The sequence below is a fragment of the Eretmochelys imbricata genome, chromosome 11 (assembly GCF_965152235.1).
Source record: "Eretmochelys imbricata isolate rEreImb1 chromosome 11, rEreImb1.hap1, whole genome shotgun sequence".
Lineage (NCBI taxonomy): Eukaryota > Metazoa > Chordata > Testudines > Cheloniidae > Eretmochelys > Eretmochelys imbricata.
In genome coordinates this window covers 25,894,973-25,919,060 of record NC_135582.1, presented here as the reverse complement: position 1 = coordinate 25,919,060, position 24,088 = coordinate 25,894,973, and the positions used below count along the sequence as shown (strand labels likewise).

Genomic DNA, 24,088 nt, shown 5'->3' with positions numbered 1-24,088 from the left:
TTTGAAACAATTCCCACATGTTAGGACAGTTAAAGAAGCCAAAAGACTGTGGCTTACCATGTCTGCCTGCAAGCTGAATTCTGTTGCCCACCGGCCCTGTGTGGTCTCTCACACCGTGCCGGCAGGCCCTGGATGAGAGGCAAAATGCGACCTTGTAAAGAAAGCACACGTGCTATGTAATGTTAACAGCTTGATTCACTGTGGAAGAATCTATCCATTGTTCTTTAAAATCTCCCTCTTTTCCCCTCCTGCAGCTGCAAATGTTTCATCGCTCCATGTATCACCTACATCCCAGAGGTTATCAAAGATCAGAAGCTGAAAAAAACACCGCACTCGCAATGAAATGTTCTCTGAACTCATGCAGTCCTCCCACGCTGAAAGAACGCAACACAATGCATGGAGGGAGACAATGTCAGAGTCCAGCACAAAATGAACGCGAGGAGAGGAGGAACAAGCGAGAGGAGGGAAGGCAGGATGCAATGGTGAGGCTACTGGAGGATCAAACTGATATGCTCCAGCGTATGATTGAGGTGCAGGAAAGACAGCAGGAGCGCAGACCGTTGCTGCAGCCCCTGTGTAACCAATCGCCCTCCTCCCCAAGTTCCATAGCCTTCTCACCCAGACGCCCAAGAATGTGGTGGGGGCTCCAGGCACCCAACCACTCCACCCCAGAGGGCTGCCCAAGCAACAGAAGGCTGGCATTCAAGAAGTTTTGAAGTGCAGTGTGGCCTTGTCCTTCTGTCCTCCCCTCCTCCACCACCACCCCACCCAGTACTTCCCTCCTCCCCCACCCCTCCAGGACTACCTTGGCAGTTATTCCCCCATTTGTGTGATGAATTAATAAAGAATGCATGATTTTGAAACAACAATGACTTCATTGCCTCAGCAAGAGGTGATCAAAGGGGGCAGGGGAGGGCAGTTGGCTTACAGGGAAGTAGAGAGAACCAAGGGGGCAGGTTTTCATCAAGGAGAAACAAACAGAACTGTCACACTGTAGCCTGGCCAGTCATGAAACTGGTTTACAAACCTTCTCTGATGCGCAGCACACCCTGCTATGCTCTTCTAACCGCCCTGGTGTCTGGCTACGCGTAATCAGTGGCCAGGTTATTTGCCTCAACCTCCCACCCCGCCATAAACGTCTCCCCCTTACTCTCACAGATATTATGGTGCACCCAGCAAGCAGTAATAATGATGGGAATGTTAGTAAACTGTGCCAGTGCGCTTTTAAGCATCCAAATGCACATTCTACCACCATTCTGCACTTGTTCAGCCTACAGTTCAACAGCTCCTTACTACTGTCCAGGGTGCCTGTGTATGGCTTCATGAGCCATGGCATTAAGGGGTAGGCTGGGTCCCCAAGCATAACTATAGGCATTTCAACACCACCAATGGTTATTTTCTGGTCTGGGAAGTAAGTCCCTTGCGGCAGCTGTTCCCACAGATCAGAGTTCCTGAAGATGCGAGCATCATGCACCTTTCCCAGCCATCCCACACTGATGTTGGTGGAATGTCCCTTGTGATCCACCAGTGTTGCAGCACCACTGAAAAGTACCCCTTGTGGTTTACGTACTGGCTGCCAAGGTGGTCCGGTACCAAGATAGACAGAATGCATATCCCTATCACCCCACCAGTTAGGGAACCCCACTGCAGCAAAGCCATCCACTATGACCTGCACATTTCCCAGAGTCACTACCCTTGATAACAGCAGATCAGTGATCGCATTGGCTACTTGGATCATAACAGCCCCCACAGTAGATCTGCCCACTCCAAATTGACTCCCGACTGACTGGTAGCTGTCTGGCATTGCAAGCTTCCACAGGGCTATCGCCACTCACTTCTCAACTGTGAGGGCTGCTCTCATCTTGATGTTCTTGTGCTTCAGGACAGGGAAGAGCAAGTCAAAGTTCCATGAAAGTGTCCTTACGCATGCAAAAGTTTCGCAGCCACTGGGAATCATCCCAGACCTGCAACACTATGCGGTCGCACCAGTCTGTGCTTGTTTGCCGGGCCCAGAATCAGTGTTCCACGGCATGAGCCTGCCCCATTGCCACCAGGATGGCCAAATTGCTGAGGCCTGTACTTTGAGAGAAATCTGTGTCCATGTCCTCATCACTCTCCTCACCGCGCTGTCGTCACCTCCTCGCCTGCTCTGCAGGTTCTGGATCTGCATATAATGCTGGATAATGCACGTGGTGTTTAGAGCAGTCACAACTGCTGCAGTGATCTGAGTGGGCTCCATGCTTGTCGTGGTATGGCGTGAGCAGGAGAGCAGAGTGGCAGCAGAAGTGGCAGGTGGAGGATGATGCTGACAGCAATATGGCACCCGCACAGAAAAAGGCGCGAAACGATTGTTGGCCGTTGCTGTCACAGATGGATGGATGGGGGACCTGACGACATGTACCCAGAACCACCCATGAGAATGTTTTTTGCCCCATCAGGCATTGGGATCTCAACCCAGAATTCCAATGGGCAGTGGAGACTGCGGGAACTGTGGGATAGCTACCCACAGTGCAATGCTCTGGAAGTCTACGCTAGCCTCAGTACTCTGGACACACTCTGCCAACTTAATGGTCTTAAGTGGGGACACACCCGATCGATTGTATAAAAATCACTTTCTAAAAAATTGACTTCTATAAATTTAGAGACTAAAATTTATTTGAACATAAGCTTTCGTGGGCTACAGCCCACTTCATCAGATGCACAGAATGGAACATATAGTACAAAGATATATAGACACATACAAAGAACATGAAAAGGTCGAAGTTGCCATACCAACTCTAAGAGACTAATTAAGAGGAGCTATTATCAGCAGGAGAAAAACGTGTAGTGATAATCAAGATGGCCCATTTCAGACAATCGACAAGAAGGTGTGAGGATACTTAACGTGGGGAAATAGATTCAATTTGTGAAATGACCCAGCCACTCCCAGTCTCTATTCAAGCCCAAGTTAATGGTATCTAGTTTGCAAATAAATTCCAGTTCAGCGGTTTCTCATTAGAGTCTGTTTTTCAAGTTTTTCTGTTGCAAAATTACCACCTTTAAGTCTGTTACTGAGTGACCAAAGAGGTTGAAATGTTCTCCTACCAGTTTTTGAATGTTATGATTCCTGATGTCATATTTGTGTCCATTTATTCCTTTGCGTAGAGACTGTCCGGTTTGGCCAATGTACATGGCTGAGGGGCATTGCTGGCACATATCACATTGTTAGATATACAGGTGAACGAGCCCCTGATAATGTGCCTTATGTGATTAGGTCCTATGATGGTGTCACCTGAATAGATATGTGGACAGAGTTAGTGGTTAGTGTTTTTGTTGTGTGGTTGCTAGTGAGCATTTGCTTCAGGTTGTTGGGGGGGAGGAGGGAGGCTGTCTGTAAGCGAGGACTGGTCTGTCTCCCAAGATCTGAGAGAGTGAGGGATCGTCTTTCAGGATAGGTTGTAGATCATTGGATGATGCGTTGGAGAGGGTTTAGTTGGGGGCTGAAGGTGACGGCTAGTGGCGTTCTGTTACTTTCTTGGTTGGGCCTGTCCTGTAATAGGTGACTTCTGGGTACTCTGTCTCTGTCAATCTGTTTTCACTTCAGCAGGTGGGTATTGTAGTTGTAAGAATGCTTGACAGAGATCTTGTAGGTATTTGTCTCTGTCTGAGGGATTGGAGCAAATGTGGTTGTATCTTAGAGCTTGGCTATAGACAATGGACTGTGTCCTGGATGAAAGCTGGAGGCCTGTAGGTAAGTATAGTATAGTGGTCAGTAGGTTTCCGGTATAGAGTGGTGTTCATGTGATCATCGCCTATTAGCACAGTAGTGTCCAGGAAATGGACCACTTGTGTGGATTGGTCCAGGCTGAGGTTGATGGTGGGATGGAAATTGTTGAAATCATGGTGGAATTCCTCAAGGGCTTCTTTTCCATGGGTCCAGATGATGAAGATGTCATCCATGTAGCGCAAGTAGAGATGGGGCATTAGGGGAAGAGAGCTAAGGAAGCTTTGTTCTAAGTCAGCCGTAGAAAATGTTGGCATACTGTGGGGCCATGTGGGTACCCATAGCAGTGCCGCTGACTTGAAGATATACATTGTCCCCAAATGTGAAATAGTTGTGGTTGAGGAAAAAGTCAAAAGGTCAGCCACCAGGGTTGCTGTGACATTATTGGGGATACTCTTCCTGATAGCTTGTAGTTCATTTTTGTGTGGAATGTTGGTGTAGAGGGCTTCTACATCCATAATGGCCAGGATGGTATTTTCTGGAAGATCCTGAGGAAACTACAATCCATCGGTGAAGTCAGTGTTGTCTCAAAGATAGCTGGGAGTGCTGGTAGCGTAGGGCCTGAGGAGGGAGTCCACATAGCCAGACAATCCTGCTGTCAGGGTGCCAATGCCTGAGATGATGGGGCATCCAGGATTTCCAGGTTTATGGATCTCGAGTGGCAAACAGAATACCCCTGGTCGGGGTTCCAGGCATGTGTTAGCACAGATCTGTTTCTGTGCTTTTTCAGTGTTCTTTTTTCTCCTGCTGATAATTGTTCATCTTAATTAGCCTCTTAGAGTTGGTATGGCAACTTCCACCTTTTCATGTTCTCTGTATGTATGTATGTAACTATATGTTACATTTATTTTAGCATAAGCTTTCGTGGGCTACAGCCCACTTTATCAGATGCATAGAATGTGTTAGTCTCTAAGGTGCCACAAGTACTCCTGTTCTTTTTGCAGATACAGACTAACACGGCTGCTACTCTGAAACCTGCTCTAAACAAGCAATTCATGGAACCCTGTTCTGTAAAAATTCCATCAGTTTTTCTCCTTGTAGCCAAGTAGTATTCTACCATATTGTTAAACTATTTCAGTCTTGTATCTTTGCAAGAACTAGTGCAGGTATGTGCCATGGAACATTTTCAGGAATTAAAAAGTATTTGGCTTAATTAACATATGTCCTCCATTTCTAGCTATAAGGGTTTGGGATTTGAGCAATATGGTGATAAGCCTACATTTTCTGTGCGATGGCATCTATCTTGCCAAGCGGTTGGACAGCACTTCCTGAGATTAAAAAAAGAAATTTATTCCATACCCTACATGAAGAAAGTAAATGAGAATTAAGTCCTACAGTACCACTTTGAATCAACACAGTGTTTCCAGAGGGAAAGAACAGGAAAAAGTGCCTTGTAAGGAATCCTTCTGTGACAATCTAACAGGTTTATTGAAGTATCACACAAACACAAAACGATGCACTTGGAATCTGTCAATTCTCAAGAATACTTTCTGGATGCTAGACCAGAAACTTCTGCCTTTTGTTTTGGCTGCTTCCTCATCGTCTAACAACTGACTAATCAACTTACCATTCAGAAGCACTAACAGAAAACAGATTTAAAGGGTGGAGAAGTGTGTCCTGCAGAATCCTCTATCATCCCAGTTTATTATTGCCTTTTTCCACCCCATGTTAGCTCAACCCTTCTTTCAGGTCTGAACATTGCTACCTTGAAAACATTAAACTTTAATCCCAAGTCACACAGTTCTCCAAATGGCTAGACTTGACCATTTCTACCCAATAAATTTGCCTCCAATGTCTTCCATGTAAAGTAAGACATTTTTATGCTACTGTGTGGCTTCATGGACTCAGCAAGAGAAGTGTGATGTTATTTCAGAAAGAACACTTAGTTCAGAGTGAAATAAGTTGCAAAAAAATGAGATCCAAGTCAGATTTTTAAATTTCTGGCATATAAACATGGAACTGAGGGCCTTTTCAAGTGAGATGTAGGAAAAGCAATCACTTTAGAAGACTCCCATACTAACTGCTGCCAACCTCAAAAGTTAGAAAAGTCAGATATGCTAGGAAAGGTTAAACAAGTTGTTTTTCTGTTATTTGTATGCAAGTTGTGATGAAGTCCTGAAGAATTTTTTGGCATAAAGAGCAGGAATGCCACTTAGATGTTGAAGCAAGCTATTAAAAACAGCTGAAAGCTATTAAGACCCATATACCAGGATTGCAATAGTCATCCTTTTGCAACTGCAACATAGTATGACAACGCCTTAGCCCCAAACAGAGAAGCTTCCACAGCACTGGGCATATGTAACAGTAATTCTTAAGCAGCTCTTACTAAAAGACGTATCTATAGCAGATACACAGCAACAGAATTCTACTAGCTAAAACCGTGTTCATTAAACAGTTGTCAAGCACAGTTCTCTTAGAACAATACTGAAGTTTTCAAACACAACTGTTACAACAATTGTAATATGGCTTCCATGTCCCATATTAACAGTATTTTTTTAAAATTAGCAAAATTAGAGAGACCTCCCTCAGAAACTCTATTGTACTGTTTCTGAGCATAGTGATAACGTTAATGTAAGGCCACAATAGGGTTGTAACCTAATTTATAGTCACACCTGTCTGGTGTAGCCATGTTTGAAAACTATCATAAAAGGCTACTGTCAACAGTGCTGCAAAGATTGTGTTCTGAGCATCTGCCACTAATGGTGAAATTGTGCTGCTACTGTTCTTTTATGTACAAATAGGAACTTGGTACTACTTTTAAAAGTGTGTACAGTACATCTTTAAAGTGTTTAATCACTTTATTTTACAGATAAAATGCTTAGGGGGTTCAACCACTAAGCACAGATTGATTACTGGTGGGAGTACACTGTTGGAGTCAAGTACATAAATGATGCTCCTGAACCGTTGGCAGGATTCTTAAGTAGTGCCATGGTTACTTGCAGGGAAAAAAGTCTGAAAAATTCTACTCACTAGTTAAATAAAGAAATCACCTATTTTCTTCTGCTCTTTGAGAATAGCTAACATTGTGCCTCCAAACCTTTAAGAATATTAGGCTCTCAGTAATTATTTCTCTGATATCTGAAAAATGTATTTGAACTTTTACTAAGGGGAGGAAAAAGCAGTCTCTGTAATAGGGCATAAAAGGTATTTTTTACTACAGAAGAATTTTGGACTTATCACTTTCTTTGAAACACAAAAGCCTCTCCAAAAATTGAGTAAATTGAGGGTGACCTGCAAATAAGTGAAAAGCTGGGCTAGCACCCTTTTGTTTGCATGCTTCTCTGGCATGCTTAAGGCAGTTTTTTTAAAAAAAAAGGCATAAGCAACTGAAGGGGACTCAAAGCTGGAGAATTATTGAAATGACAACCTCACAAGTATCAAGACAGTGAAAGCTAAGCCACAGGTGAGAAACTCTTTTTTAGTTTAAGAGTTTAAAAAAAAAAGTCACCTTTTTGTTAACACTGCCAATGACTGCATATTGTCAAGAAATGCTGCCGAAAGTTTTAACCACTCCCCTTCAGTTAAAAAGATGAGGGAGAAGGCACCACAGTACACATGCTTCAAGACATACAAGAAAACCAAGGAAGACCAGCCCTGGCCTTCCTGATGTTAAGGTATAAACTCCAGCAAAAAGGAGGGGTGGGGGGGAAGCATACTTCCCTCTTTTCTGAAGAAACTGTAAATCACCTCTAAGTTAAACAATGAGAAGTTTCTTGTTACAAGAGTGCAGATTTTTATTTCTTGAACCATTAATACGGAGATGCATAGCAAGTGTACCCATGAGCCATAGGGCCCTGTTTTACTTTGCCTTTTTTTTTTTTTTTTAAATAAAGGAAAACACTTTCTGAATTGAAGTATACATATAGCATGTTAAAGGACCACTGACAACTTTGATTAGGTATTCTATTTAGCTTCCATCTTACTCTCTGGTTTGTACTGATGCATACATTCCCACATGTGATTATCTCTTGGGGTAGTCACTGTGATTTAGGAATGAGTACTAAAGGGGAAGGTGGCATGAGGAAGAGGCATTAATCCTTTTCCATACTCATGTTAGAGTGAAAGATATTTCGGTTTCTTCCGTAAAAAGGGCTGGATTTTGATTTAGAAGAGGTGATGGAACCCAAATAAATCTGAAATCAATATTTAGTAAGGCAAAGTGCCCCAAAATTACAGACCCACCCCCAACGCTTGCAAGAAGAAATTTACCCTTTTTATTTGAAAAAGGACAGATGATTATGATGAACCGCTGTGCACGTAACTTTAGCAGTTACTTGTAGACCCAAAATGTTCAGTGAACACCCATTAAGAGGAGCTGAAGACTTGCAACCACAATGAAGAAATATCAATAGAAACCTTAGAATTAAGTTGTAAAAGTTTCTTCAAACTGGCCAACATACTTAATAAAGGCTAAGGCAGAAATCCAGATTAGTGGGGAAAATAATTTTATTCTAACTTCAGAGTTTGAAAAAAATATTTATAATTTTGCCATGCTAGATTTCATGCTACATAAAATCAACATGATCAGCAGAAACACTACATTTTGCCTCTGTGTTCGTGTTATTTTGTATTAAGAAGCCTAAGTAGCCTCAAACTCTGAACTGTAAAAATAGTCACATTTCTAACTGGATGTATTATTAACCATTTATATAGCTAGATCTGGAATACTTTATAAATTCTGAAATACTCCATTACACAGAAATATTTGCTATGACACTTCAGAATAACTGAAAGACAATATTTTACAATAGCTATGAAATGCATTCTATAATATTTTAAGCAGCTTCCTGCTGGCCTAGTACAAGTTATTTCCACTGTCATAGACAAAATTAACATCCAGTTTCTGGTCTACTGTTGCCAAGAACAATAGAGGCTGGAAGTACTCTAGGGAGGTTTGCCCTGTGTGGGTCAAGAATGCTTCTAATTGATTAGCAAGTAGGAGAAGTAGGTTCCTAGGAAAGGACTGCACTGTGCTATCCTGTCCTCTAATCAGGCACGGTGAAGAGGCAAAAAAGAGGTAGAGACCTGATGAAAGTAAGAGGCGCTTTAAAATGCAACAAGACTAAAGAGTCCCCTATAGAAAATGTTCCTGAACTCAAGAGCAATTTGACTGAAAACAAAACAAAAAAAGATAGCCTTATTAAAATTGAAGGTCATACTTTCATAGAGAGGCTCTCAAGAAGGCTTTAACTACTTCAATGCAAGACATCATGAATTTGTTAAAAATCTGGTATCATTTTTCTGATGTTAAAAAGGGTCATGCTGTCTTTAACATGTTCTTCTGTTTAAACAGATGTAACTCTTTTGGTTAATCTCTGGCAGTGATCGCCATTTCACAGTACATTCAGCCCACACAGAACGGATCAATAACACTACAGACACAAGACTAGACTGCATCCATTTAATAACCACAAGGAAATGTATCATTCAGCAAAATTCTATATATTACAGGGTTCTGATTTTTTTAAAAAAAGCTTTGTTGTTACAGAAAACTAGCCACCCAGCTATGGGAAACAAAATGAACATATGATCAGATAAAACCAGTTGTCAAATCACAATTAAGAATACTAAGTAATTTTACTTTTGCACACAACGCTACATAAACAAAAAGGAATCAGAAAGAAAAAGTCAGTATAAAACAAGTTGTAAAACTAAAAAAAAAAAAAAAAAAAAAATCAGTTACAAGACCCAGGATCAGTGGATCACAGAAGCTCTCAGAGAAGGCTAGTTTCAAATAAATGCAATTGTATTAACAATTTCCAAACATTGGTTACTGCCATGAAAAATGCTTCTACAAGCCTAAACAATTCTTAGACCACATTATTTCATGTGACTAAAAATAGTAATTTAAAACTGGCCTTTTGTATCTAAAAATTATAAAACAGCACCATGTATTGGGTAGCTAAGAAAAAGTTAGGTTTTGCAAAATATCTGGATAGGGATTTGAAGCGTACCTCGTTCTCTTGGTACTGCCATGTACACACAAACGCACAACTCCCTCTCCATATAGCACTAGTTAGTGCTTTCAGAATAAGTAACCATTTTTAAACACACTAATGGAGGCGGAAGCTCACCACTGAGTACCCCAAAATAAGATCTAAATGAAGTTAGAGATGTGTCTTGGTTATATTTTCCTGAACATTCTGAACATGAAAACACTAAATTACAATATTAGTCTAAATGATTAGCTTTAAAGTTACTCCATTAATCAACTCTGCAGTGGACTAATTTAAAACTAATTTTAAGTTTACACACTGCATACATTAAAAGTGCTGAATTGTGATATTTTAAGATGAACACAATAGCTGCTATCACTACAGTCGTCATCTACAACCACCTTATCACTTCAAACAATTAATCACTGTCAACGAGAAACTATTCCAAGACAAATATACTCAAAAAGGAAAAGCTAATCGAAGTTTGCAAATCTCAGCGAACCCCACAAAGATAATTTTGGTCAGTTTAAAGGTAAGTTTACTTACCTGAAGAACAAGAGATCAGAAAGACAGCGAACGCCAACTTGGTAGCAGCTCCCATTTTCGAAATACAGTTACAACATACAGATGGTGTTTCTACTATCGAGTTTCCTGGTTCTTCCAAATAGAAAAATCCACCTTTAAATTTAACTGTTATAAAGCAATCTAAAGCAACATTTTTGGAGATTAGAGTGTTTATAAAAGAAAAATCAGATTTATTTAGATACTGACGATCCCTCCAGCTCCTTCTAGTGAGATCCCCGATACAGGGGTGTATATATTTGGAGAAGCATTTCAAAATACACGTGTCATTTGGCTTCTGTACAAATGGTGGAAAAATGCAATTCAGAAAAAAAATGTTAAGAATCCATAAAAAGTCAACAGCGGAAACCGTCTTTTAGGAAAAGAACCAAGTCTCAGAGCACAGTTCAGCTTTTTTTCACGTCAAGTTCTGTAAAGTATCCCTCGTCGTGTTGGGCCAGGCAAGTTGTACTGAAATTAGTAAACAATATATTTTCAACCTTACTCCCGTTATACATGTAGTGTTTGAGCAAGTAGTTCCATCTCCGTTTCAAACGTCACAAACAAGTAAGCCACTGATAGAATTGTAAACTTGTCAGTTTCTTTATAAAATTGTCTAAAAAGGAAGTTACCAGCCACACGTGGGCAACATTGACGTTTACTTTAATAATGCTGGGAGATGTAGAGTGACCAGAGGAAAAGGACGGGGAGAGAAACAACAGCTATATAACAAACACGCCTTTACAGTTCCACGAAGGTAAATCTCTTGGCTTCCCTTCACCAGTCAATGAAAGCCGCACGTTTCCCCTTCTCTCCCCCCACCTCCCTCCTACTTTCGCGATCCTCTCCTTGTCCGTTCAACACAGGCTGTACATTTCAGACATTCTTGCCTCAACACAGAATTTCAAACTCCTTTAAGAATTCCCTCCAAGAGACTATATTTGGTGTTTAAACAGTGAAGAGTGACTGAAAAAACAACAACAAAAAACCCTGCAGTCTCCAGCTGCTGGGGAGGAGGGTGATCTATGGGCTCGTGGCAAGTCTCTTCTTCCTTGATTGCTGTGCTTCTAGGAGAATTCCGCTTCTATGGAGATGGAGAAGGTACCAATATTATATACACATGATTGGATGTGGCCAGTATATTCGTGTTTGCTGGGCTGGTGACAGCTTTCTTCCTCCAGTGTGCTGGACTTGAGGCTCTTCTGTTTGATGCACAACCGTCTCCCGACTCCTCACGGATACATATTCCCTCCCTGCCCCCAACGTGGTTAGAAGAGAGAAACCTGGAGAATTTTCCACTCAGTCCAACTTTTGCTTTCTTAGGAAGAAAAACTCCCCAATGGGCGGGGGTTGAAAGCCTGGTGAACTCTTACTGCCTTCTCCTTGTGCCTCCCACCCCACGTTCCAGGCAAGCCCTGGGCAGAGGGTTGGAAAGAGGGCGGAGGGGAATCCCCTCTTCTCCCCCTCCCCTAGCTCTGTCCCCGGCTCACTCCTTGCTCTGAGGAAACTGCTGCAGGCTCCAACCCTCTCGTCTCCGGAGCGGCGCGACACACAACAACTTTGCCCCCCCAGGAGCGGAGTTTAGGGGTCGACGACAATGAAAGGCCAAGCCCAGAGCTTTTCTCTAGGCGGCGACGGACGAAGGAGCCGGCTTTATCGTCCCCAGCGTCCGGCTGGCAGCTCCGAACGGCCCTCCGTACCGTGCTGCTGTTGCTGCTCGCCTGTGGTAATTTCATATCTACCCATTCACCGTGTGATGTGCAGAACGAACCCAAGATGGCGGCACCCGGGCGATTGTTTTTGTTTCCTCGCCTGGCTCCCCTCCCCCAATCACGGCTGCCTGTCGCGCGACTCCGTGCGTGCGCGAGTCGTCCCCAATTGACAGCCCTCGGAACCACTCAGGGCGGAGCACAAGGCCTCGCCTTGCTGGCTGGGGCGGGGCTCTGGTGGTCTTATGCGCGAGGAGGAAGGCTCCCGCGCCCCGTATCTGCGCGCGCCTCCTTGCTTGGTGAGTGGGTCCGCTCCCGTTCCTAATCGTCTCTCCTCACTTTTTCATGCCCCTGGGCTGCAGGGGATGTCTTGTTGGGTGCTACACCCGTCACCCTTGCTCCCCTTCCTGGCTTAGTTTATCTCCCCTCTCCTCCCGTTTGCCGTTTCAAGTGCAGCCAGCGGAAAGGAACCCCCTGGAAGAGACCTCAGGAGGTCTAGTCCAACCCCCTGCTCAAAGCAGGACCAGCCCCAACTAAATCATTACCTCCCTCGTCCCCCTTATCACTGTTGTCAACTTGTCTGGTGCCAGATCTCTGCCCAAACTCTTCAGCCTCAGTGTGCTGTCCTGGGGATCCTGAGGTTACCCTATATTTTCAAGTTTATTTTTAATTGTTTTGGGAGATAATAATGCTTATGTTTAAGCTTTTTAAAATCCATATAAATGTTTGCAGTTGCTGACTATCAGGGAGTGGGGGGAGAGGGTCAGACAATAGGTTTTTTTATGACAGTAGATGTTGAGATACAAACAGTTAACATTTGTAGCTGTTAAAACACAAGCTGTCAATGTCAAATCAAAATATATCAAGTAAGTAGCCTTAAAATCAAACTCTAATAAATTCTCAAGCAACATTCTTCTTACTTTCATGTTTGACCCTCTGTACATTTCTATTATTATCCCTGGATTTATTTTCTTGAGTGGTGGAGGGGGAGGGTTTTCATGTGTATGGTGAAATAGATGTTTACCAACATTTACCAGTAAAAATCTAATCCTAAACCTGGCCATCTGGGTTTTACCAGTGCAATTTCTGGTTTGGGAGTGGAGAGGGAAGGAGCAGCAGAAAGGGGGTGGAGGGCAGCTTGGATTGCTCCTTCCCTCCCCCCCCCCCTTCCCTTATTTTTGTTTTATTCTTTTTAATTCATTTTAGTTTTTCGTCTAATCAAAAAAGGCCATAGCAGGCCCTAACCCTTTTCCTCTGAGGTCTTACACTTGGGCACTTGTGAGGAACAATAATCTGTCCCCAGTCACCCACCTACCATCCCTACCATGCCTCACCTCCCCAAGAACCTTAGAAAGCTGCCAGAGCCACAGAATGAAAATCCTGATATTGACTTAAAAATCATGGATTTTTAGAAAAATAATAAATTTTATTTTAATTCTTCTTGAGCCTTTTAGGGTTCATGTTTTCAAGCTTTCTCTGCAATCCAGGGCTAGAAACTTTCCATTTTTAAAATAAATGCTCACGTCACATACCAATAATCACATGACTCCAAGAACTGAGGATTCAAGGAAAACAGCAAATATATCAAGATTTGAGTTAAAATTGTGAGAGTTAGTAACACTAAATTATCGATAGTGGTTGCCACCAAATCCTTCACCAGCAAAAAGGGTCCTGTTTCTCAGAGTAGGGCATATGCCCAAGTGGCTGCAGAATCTTCAGCAGTAGCTGTCTGCAATTCCACTAGCAGGGCCCCTTACTCCAACTTTACTAGGGGTATGTCTTAAGTGAAGGAAAAAAGAGGTCAGCTAACTTTAAGTACCAGTATAGACACAGCAACTTGACTTTTAACTGAGGTTAGCAGCATCAGTTAAATTCTATAAGGGAACTTGCGTCAAACTCAATCTGCTGACCCAAGTTAAAAATCAAGTTGCCTTCTCTTCACTGCTGTTTTAATCCAAGATTGCTAACTTGAGTTAGCTAACCCAAGTTAAGAACACACCTTTTTTGCAATGAAGATATACTCTGTGAAGCCTGGCCTATGCTGCTTCTTGATGGCTGCCTTGCCCCTTGTGGTAGTGTGCAGGTTGGTGGCTATTGTCACAGCAGCCTCCAACATGTGTGGTACTGGCAAGGCTCTGTAATTCCTACTAGGTGGTGCAACTCAAGATGTGGCAGCATTAGGGATCCCAGTGGAGAGTATCTATGTCTCCACTGAGCCTCTGGAGGTTCTAGATGCCAAGCAGGTCCTCACAACTGTTCTGTGCTGCTTCTCCAATTCAGCCTCCCTGGTACTCCTCTGTACCCTCAGGAAACTGTTGGCTCTAATCACTCATCTTCCTTTTGGCTTGAAGGACCCAGGCCTTCACCAGTTATTATTATTTGTATTGTGATGGGGCCTTGATGCCCCAGTCACAGACCAGGACCCCATTGTGCTAGGTACAAACACAGAACAAAAAGACAGCTCTTGCCCCTAAGAGCTTGCAGTCTAAGGGCTTGTCTTCACTATGGGGATAAGTTGACCTAAGTTACGCTACTCCAGCTACGTGAATAATGTAGCTGGAGTCGATGTAGCTTAGGTCAACTTACCCCGGTGTCTTCACTGTGCTGCATCAATGGGATACGTTCTCCAGTCAACTTCCCTTACTCTTCTCAGAGAGCTGGAGTACAGGGGTTGACTGGAGAGCGCTCTGTCATCGATTTAGCAGGTCTTTCCTAGACCCGCTAAATTGATCCCTGCTTACAGCAGCATCGTTCTCCCCATAGTGAAGATCAGCCCACAGTATAAGATAAGAAGCAACAAGTGGATACGGGCAGGCAGACAGATAGGGAGGACAAAGAGACTATCACCAGCATTCTCCTAATGCCAGTTATACATCTCGCTGATGGCAACTGTGAAATAGTTTTCCGACCAATGTGTACACAGGCAACAAGGACCAGCTGGAGCTCCTTTTCACTCTGGCCAAACTCTAAGAAAACACCTATCTGATGCCCTGTAATGAGTCCCTAAGTAGCCACAGGCTGACTGTGGAGTTCTGCCATGTGTTCTGGGATGTATTCAGGCTAGCCCTCCTGATAGTGTAAATCAGGGGTGGACAAACTTTTTGGCCTGAGGGCCACATCTGTGTGGGGAAATTACATTCATGGCTCTGCATGTAGGGCTGGGGCAGGGGGTTGGGGTGCGGGAGGGAGTGCAGGGTGTGGGAGGCAGTGTGATGTGCAGGAAGGGGCTCAGGGCAGAGGATTGGGGTGCAGGAGTGGTGTGGCAGGGGGTTGGGGTGCAGGAGGGGTTCAGGGTGCAAGCTCCAGCCTGGCACTGCTAGAGCGGCTCCGGGGTGGCAGTGGCACATACTGGGGCTAAGACACGCTCCCTGCCTGCCCTGGCCCTGCGCTGTGCCGCTCCTGGAAGCTGCCGGCACCACATCCCTGCGGCCCCGGGGGTGGGGGAGAGACAGAGGGTTCCGCACGCTGCCCTCACCTATGGCTACTCCCCTGAAGCTCCCATTGGCTGCGGTTCCCTGTTCCCGGCCAATGGGAGTTGTAGGGGGCAGTGCCTGCAGGCAAGGGCAGTGCGTGGAGCCCTCTGCAACCCCCATCCCACCCATGGGGCTCAGGGATGTGGTGCCAGCCACTTCCAGGAGCGGCGCGGGACCCGTAGCCCCACGGGGGTGGCAATCCCATGGGCCGCAGTGTGCCCACCCCTGGTGTAGATCAATGATCTGGGCCGCATGAGCAGCAAAGTTTGAAAGAACATGATCATGAAGGGCTACCCCTTCTCTTACAGAAGTAGTCAGAGTTGAGTAACGTTGTCCATCAATCTGGAGGAAAAGTGAACTAACACTGCCTGAGTTGTATCCATTTCATGGATAAACACGATTTAAATTGACAGAGCTGGCAAATCATCACCATTACTTAAATTAACAAGGGCACAAGCACACAAGTTAATAATATATTTATTTGTACTGTGATACCTCCTAGGGACCCCAATCAAGGACTGGTATCCCATTGTGCTCAACACTGTATAAACACCTATTAAAGAGACATTCCCTGCCCCAAAGAGTTCACATGATGACATTTTGTTTGGAGGCCTTCAAAAGTAAAACTGAATATGAGATCGTGCAACTCTGGAAATATCAGGACATGTGGCAACACCTTGTATGCTGCTTTTTATTCAAGAACTTCAGAATGATTTGCAAACAGTAATTAATTAAGTCTTGCAACACCCCTATTTAATCTGTAGTTTTTATAGTGTCCTATAACACAATATTCAAACTCAACTTGTTCTGCAGGTTGTATTTTCAACTGGCTCAGCTTCTTCAAAGTGTTAATCACATTGCCACATGAGCTGAAAATTATAGCAGAGAGCTATCAATACCACCTTAATTTAAAGATGTTTTTTGTTTATTTTTGGCAAGTTATAGCTCAGTTTTAGGAATAAAAATGGGCTTTTTACTATTGTTTTTAAATTGTTTTCCTTGAATTATGTGGAAACATGGCCTCTTCTAATGATATGCTCACAGTGGGAGATTATTTGGGATCCTCAAACAGGCATCAGCACTGCAGAAATAATAATTAGGTATTTTCTATATATACCGTTTAAAAATGTATTTCAAATGTTTGCTTCAGTGCGGTTATTTTATTACTCTAAAACCAGAAGACTTCAGATTTTAGAGAGCTACAAGTATGTTGTTAATATCTTCAACAAATTTTTACTGACAGCATTCAGATTTTTGTTTAAACCAACATTTTTGCCAACAATTTCAAATATAAAGAGATCAATAAATCCTGATTAAACATTATTATACAATGCCATTTCTGTGCATGTCGTATTACAAACTTAAAATAAGATTGTGTTCCTTCTTTATGGGGCTTACAATCCTAAAATCTGATTCATCATTGGTCTAAGGCTTATTTGAACAGTCATAAGGCCCCACCTACTGAATATTACTAACTCATGAGCTGCTCAATCAGGGCAATCTTGGGCAGTCATGGGGCTTACCAGGGCAGGATCAAGCATGGTAGGAGCCTCCTTATGCCGTTTTTGTTCCCCAACTGTGCAAGGGACATAGGGGCTATGGTGCCTGGTGAAGATTAGCATAAGTATCATTGCCTGGAGCTAAATTAGCCCCTTAACACAACCATAATCAGGTGGATGCAAACTGCCTCTCCTCTGATAGTGTGTCAGCATGGGAGTCAGTCCAGGGATGAATTTGATCCTAGGTCCCAGTCCTGCAAAGGACCCTTGCATCCCTTTGTGGAATCCCTCTGTGGAACCTAAATTAGTTTGATAACATAATGTATAAATATAACCCTTGCATCCCTTTGTGTAATCTAAATTAGATTGATAACATGTATAAATATAATAGGCCAACAGAGGTACATAAAAGGGGAGAGACAAGAGTAAACAGTAGGAAGGGAATATTACTCTTGGAAGAGCACTGATATATATGTTAATAAAACAGGAGCCCAAGGATTAGACATGGTTCCAGCTTCTGCTGAATCTTGACAACACTATTCCCTTGGTCAGTAAGAGCTTGTGATGGGGCGCCTGTCCTGCACTGGCCCTGAAAGGGTTAAAACCTGCCTAGGGAGGCAGGTAGCAAAGGAGTGGCTGCAGGGGAAACAGCCAATTAGGGCGGCAGCTGGCCCAGCCAATCAGGGCCCATCTGGCCCATATAAAAGGAAGTTGCAGACCAGCGTGAGTAAGTCTGCCATAGGGAGCTCTAGCAAGAAGATTGGCTTCCTGGCAGTCTGCCAGGACTTATAGGCTCTGCAGTGATTTCCCTACACTCCCCCTGAATTTCCCCAATACCCCCCTATCAAGGTTCCTTCCCCATTCTGAACTCTAGGGTACAGATGTGGGGACCTGCATGAAAACCCCCTAAGCTTATTTTTACTAGCTTAGGTTAAAACTTCCCCAAGGTACAAACTATTTTACTTTTTGCCCTTGTACTTTATTGCTGCCACCACCAAGCGTCTAACAGATATGTAACAGGGAAAGAACCCCCTTGGAAATGTCTTTCCCCCCCAAAATCCTCCCCAAACCCTACACCCCCTTTGCTGGGGAAGGCTCGATAAAAATCCTCACCAATTTGCATAAGTGAACACAGACCCAAACCCTTGGATCTTAAGAACAATGAAAAAGCAATCAGGTTCTTAAAAGAAGAATTTTAATTGAAGAAAAAAAGTAAAAGAATCACCTCTGTAAAATCGGAATGGTAAATACCTTACAGGGTAATCAGATTCAAAACATAGAGAATCCCTCTAGGCAAAACCTTAAGTTACAAAAAGACACAAAAACAGGAATATCCATTCCATTCAGCACAGCTATTTTATCAGCCATTTAAACAAAACAGAATCTAACGCATATCTAGCTAGATTACTTACTAAATTCTAAGACTCCATTCCTTTTCTGTCCCCAGCAAAAGCATCACACAGACAGAGAGAACCTTTGTTTCTCCCCCCCTCCAGCTTTGAAAATATCTTGTCTCCTCATTGGTCATTTCGGTCAGGTGCCAGCGAAGTTATCCTAGCTTCTTAACCCTTTACAGGTGAAAGGGTTTTTCCTCTGGCCAGGAGGGATTTTAAAGGTGTTTACCCTTCCCTTTATATAGGCTCCGCAGTGATTTCCCTACACCCCCCCCGAATTTCCCCAATACCCCACCCCTTCCACCCCCAGTTTTGTGAACTAGTTACATGCCAATTTAGTGACTGTCTGGAAATTTGAACTGAAATTGAAACATTAATACACACTTTAAAAGCATATAAAGTGTATGATAAAATACATGTATCTGAAAAAGTATCATAGATTTGAAAAGTATGAACATAGACTAGCTTCCTTGTACAGCTGTTGTTTTTTATGACAATGTCAGTGCATTCATTTCGGTGTTGTTGGCCAGCCTAATAATTTGAAATTATGATTTGTAAGCAAAGTCTAGATGGGCTGGGGGGAAAGGCTTCAGGACCAGTTGTATTTACATTCACACCTAATCTACCGAGGTATCCAGCAAACAGAGCTGTGTTGCCCAGTTGATAGATTTTGGCTGGGGTTGGGTTACAAATCACCTGAATGCAGGGGGCAGGGGTAATGAAATGTTATTCTTATTGTATGAGTAAAGGGCAGTAGAACTGTACGTAGCCTGTGTTGATTGAAGGCATCGAGAGAGAGAGAGGATGGGGACAGGTGTTTTGTTTGATGGTCTGCCTGAGTCACAAGTACTATTTGACCTGCCCCTCTCTGCTGTTTAAAGACAGAGCTGATTAGGCTCCACAGATAGTCTTTTGTTTTGTTCAGTGACCACTACGGCTGAAATCACTGATAATTAGGTCTAAGTGCTTAGTCCTGCTGTGGAATAGTGTTTCTGTGAAAGAGACGGCCCAGCCTGCATTAGCAGTGAGGTTCCCCCAGTGAAAGCTCAGCTGAAATCACTGAGAGCCAGTGAAACCTCAAGAGACTAACTTGCAGAGGCCACAGTGGCAGCAGAAGGTGATAGTACAGGACCATTGGCAACAGAGCAATGGAGTGAACGGTGGCATAATGAACAACAGTAGACAGAGAGAACAATGAGTAGCTGGAGGAATGAGCAAGGTGCCTTCTTGCCCTTTACCTAGGAGGTGTACTCATGTGAAAGCACCTCTGAACTTTGAGTCTCCACTGACCAAGGACAACACCGGTGAGTTGGGTGCAGTGGAGGGAAAAGTGAGGGGCATGTTAAATAAACATTTGTTTGTTGGACTATATTTTAGTGATTTTGCTCCAGAATGCTGGATTTGTGACTGGGGATGGGAACTTATATAAATGTTTCCTAGTAGGCCAAGATTTTTAAAATGCATTATTTGCCAAGGTTTCAGAGTAACAGCCGTGTTAGTCTGTATTCGCAAAAAGGAAAGGAGTCCTTGTGGCACCTTAGAGACTAACCAATTTATTTGAGCATGTTATCTCTCATCGTTGCTATCTTGAGAGGTCGTTATGTTGGGGAGTTTCTGTACTAAACATTTTTATTATTATAATTAATTTTTACATAAGAATGGTCATACTGGGTCAGACCAATTGTCCATACAGCCCAGTACTCTATCTTCCAACAGTGGTTAAGGCCAGGTGCTTCAGAGGAAATGAACAGAACAGATAATCATCAAGTGATCCATCCCCTGTTGCCCATTCCCAGCTTCTGGCAAACAAGCTAGGGACACTCAGAGCATGGTGTTGCATCCCTCCCCATCCTGGCTAATAGCCACTGATGGATCAATTCTCCAGGAATTTATCTAGTTTTTTTTTAATCCTGTTATATTTTTGGTCTTCACAGCATCCCCCAGCAAAGAGGTCCACTGGTTGACTTTATGTTGTGTGAAGAAGTACTTCCTTTGATTTTTTTTTAAAACCTACTGCCTATTAATTTCATGGACTGACTGCTAGTTCTTCTGTTATGTGAAGGATTAAATAACATTTCCTTATTCATTTCTTCACACCAATCAAGATTTTATAGACCTCTATCATATCCCCCCCTAGTCGTCTCTTTTCTAAGATGAAAATTCCCAGTCATTTTAATCCTGTTTCATACCCCTAATCATTTTAGTTGCCCATCTCTGTACCTTTTCCAATTCCAATATAACTTTTTGGGGATGGGGTGACCAGATCTGCACACAATATTCAAGGTGTTCACATACCATGGATTTATATAGAGGCAATATGATATTTTCTGTCTTATCTATCCCTTTCTTAATGATTCCCAACATTCTGTTTGCTTTGTTGATTGCCGCTGCACATTGAGTGGATATTTTCAGAGAACCATCCACAATAGCTCCAGCATCTTTCTTGAGTGTTAAGAGCTAATTTAGACCCCATCATTTTGTATGTATAGTTGAGATTATGTTTTCCAATGTGCATTACTTTGCATTTATCAACATTGAATTTCATCTGCCATTCTGTTGCCCAGTCACCCAGTTTTGTGAGATCCCTTTGTAACTCTTCAGTCTGCTTTGGACTTAACTATCTTGAATAACTTTGTATCATCTGCAAGTTTTGTCACCTCACTGTTTACCCATTTTTCCAGATCATTTATGAATATGTTGAACAGTAATGGTCCCAGTACCGATCCCTGAGGAATACCACTATTTATCTCTCTCCCTTCTGAAAACTGATAGTTTATTCCTGCCCTTTGTTTCCCATCTTTTAACCAGTTACTGATCCATGAGAGGACTTCCCTCTTATCCCATAATGGCTTAGTTTTCAAAAGTCAATTTAAATTAAATATAAATTTTTAAAAAATGTATTTTTTTTCGAAATATAGACCTGTTATATGTTTTGGTATATTTTGCATTATCCTTATGTTAAATTTGCATTCTACTAACAAAACATTTAATTTATTCATATCTCTTTTATATGTTGCAGGTCAAAGTGAAAATGAAACGACAAAAAACAATACATCAATTTTTCCACTCAAAGGCCTCAAAAACTATCCAAGGTGAAGAACACATCAATAACCAAGAATATATCAACATGTCATCTGAAGGTTCAAGTGGTGTATCTACGTCCGACCAGCCCAAAGCACAAATACAGCTACCTATTGAAGAAACAGTGTCTCCTAAACCTAAAGGTAGTTCCCAGTGTTTGTGGGTCAAAGTGTTCCCATTTATTGAAGTTACAAAAGATGGCTACTGGTGCACCTTTTGCAAAAAAAAAACTTACGAAGAAAGAAAGCTTTCCAATGCTATAATTGGTAAAAGTGGAGGAGCTTGGTTTGTCAGACTGATCAGCAAAGCCAATGCTGACAAACTACGTGAACAGGCAGTAAAACGCCAGGACTATGGGCTGTATCAACATGCAGAAAGCCTTATAAACCCACTTTCAAAGCCAATTTTAGAAGTACTTAATGAGGCTGTTAAGAATGCTGGAGACACAACACAGTTCATGATAGCAAACATGGCTGTGGCATCATACTTTCTACTTAAGCAAGAGATACCACACACTACAAACTGGAAGCCAATTTTAAGTGCGTTGTCACATGTTCATCCTGTAGTTGAACACTGGTTCCAAACACGACCAGCAAATGCTCACTATCTTTCTGCAAGAAACTCAACTGACTGGCTAGAAGCATGCGGTTCAACAGTTGAAAAAGTGAAGAACTCTCTCACCACATTCAAAAAATTTCCATACATGGCTGATGAATGCACTGATGCAAATGGACATCAAGTATTAAGTCGTGTATGTTATCTTGATGTTAGTGGTAGGCCAGTAGATGCATTTCCAGATCTTCAAGTTATAGAAGACACATCGGCTGCATCTGTGACAACCCACATCTAGAGTTAAATGCTTGTCAATTGGACCCCAAACAGATGGCTGCTTGTGCATTTGATGGAGCTGCAAACTTCTCAGGAAGACCTGGTGGAGTACAAGCTTTGCTCAGAGAGAAGTGCAACCCTAATCTCTCCTATACACACTGCAGAGGCCATCTACTCCAGCTAGCACTCATACAAGCTGTAGACTCTTCAAAATACATTTTAAAAGCTATACATTTAATGTCTTCATTATATTCATTTTTCAGCAAAAGTCCAAAGACTGAGTATCTTGGAAAATATAGAAGATACACTGGGACTGAAGTTCATATTAGTCCAACCTGGGAAAACCCTCTGGCTTTCTTATGAGCGATCCTTGGCTGTTGTCTTAAAATTACTCCAGCCATTTTTACTGGCTTTGGAAAGTATCTGCCAAGATGGGATGGATCTCAGTAGTGAGGCTTGTGGATTACTTTTGCTACTACATTCAGAAGACTATTGCCATTCTCTCTCTCTCTCTCTCTCTCTCATAAGTCTGCTGTTGAAACCACTTGAGTCATTAAACAGTGCCATCCAGGCATCTGCTACAACAGTAGTAGATCTTTGTCCATCAATAGAAGCTACATTTGGATCAATCAGAGAGCTATCCATTGAAAAAGTACTGGAAGAAGCAAAGACTTCAGTCCAGAAGTTGACTAATGAAGGCATTTATATTGAATCCTTAAGTGAAGAAGACAAGAAGTGTTTGTTAAGACAACTGAAAAAGTACACAGACTTGATTCTTAAAAATCTACAACAGTGATTTCTAGATTCTACTCAACCTCTACATAGCTTTTACTGATGCCTGTCCTATAAAACACCAACAGTTGAGTGGAGTGAGGCACTACCAGCAATGGGGCTGCCATGTGCTCAGGACAGAACAGAATTTGAACAGAGTGGAATATCTTATGATGAATGAAAGAAGATTTGACTTCAACTTCTTTTTTTTTATCATCACTGGTGGCTAGACCTGATCTTTGTGCTGTGTTTCCTGGGTTGAAAGAAGTAGGAATTCATCTCTTGCTATCTCTTTCTGTGTTCTGAAAGAAGTCGCCTTTTGCCTGATCATGTGAATGAACTAATGAGCATATCAACAGAAGGAATGGAAGTACCGGACACACAAGAAGCCACCAAAGATGAATGCATTGCGTTCAAGAAGTTCATTAACAGAGTTGTGCAAAATTATGACAAGAAACCAAGAAGGATGTAGACTTAGTGCTTCATAGATGGCTTGAGTAGCCAACTTTAATTTGTGTGGTGATTTTAAAACATGACTTAAATCTAATAAAATGGTCATGAAACATTTTTTCAGTTTTTACTATAGTGCCATACAGCCCACCCTTCAGTCTCACCCCTCATCAGCCCGGACACAACGTTGTCCCCCCCCCCCCCCCCCCCGTAAATTCGAACACCCTTCCCTAATTTCAGTTCCTGGGGAAACCACTGGAAGGTCCTGGGAAGAGGATAAAGGAGCTGGAGCCAGTGGCAGGAGCAGAAGGAACTGAGGCACTGGGGAAGTAGCCTAGGGAATAGGGACAGTGAGCTGGAAGGAAGAGGCAGCAGAAAGCTGCTGTTTGCAGGGTCCTGGGGCCTGGAGTAGTGAACGACCCTGTCTCCCTGCTGCTGAAAGAGTGGCCTGGCTGTGGACTGCTAAGCCACTGAGAGGAATGTCTGGACTGTTTTTGGCGGAGTCCTTCCAGAAGTGGGGGAAGCGGATGGTGATACAGCTGGAGGGCTAGGCTACAAAACAGATACCAGCATAAAGGCATTTATATCAGCATACCTTGTTTTGTAAATTTTCCAAAACACAC

General features: G+C 42.8%; 2 protein-coding genes across 2 annotated transcripts in view; one reads left to right on the top strand and one right to left on the bottom strand.

Annotated features, from left to right (window-relative positions):
• ACVR2A (activin A receptor type 2A) overlaps nucleotides 1-12,064 on the bottom strand; it is a 113,932-nt gene extending 101,868 nt beyond the window's left edge. The window contains exon 1 of the mRNA XM_077829593.1: nucleotides 10,246-12,064. Coding sequence (XP_077685719.1) covers nucleotides 10,246-10,300 — 55 coding nt within the window. The 5' untranslated portion in view covers nucleotides 10,301-12,064. The remainder of the gene's footprint in view (nucleotides 1-10,245) is intronic.
• Nucleotides 12,065-12,224: 160 nt separating this feature from the next.
• On the top strand, nucleotides 12,225-23,560 carry LOC144271931 (uncharacterized). Its single transcript, XM_077829600.1, has 2 exons — nucleotides 12,225-12,268; nucleotides 21,355-23,560. Exon 2 carries the CDS (start codon nucleotides 21,367-21,369, stop codon nucleotides 22,264-22,266), a length of 900 nt encoding a protein of 299 aa, XP_077685726.1. The 5' UTR covers nucleotides 12,225-12,268; nucleotides 21,355-21,366; the 3' UTR covers nucleotides 22,267-23,560.
• The last annotated feature ends 528 nt before the right edge of the window (nucleotides 23,561-24,088 follow it).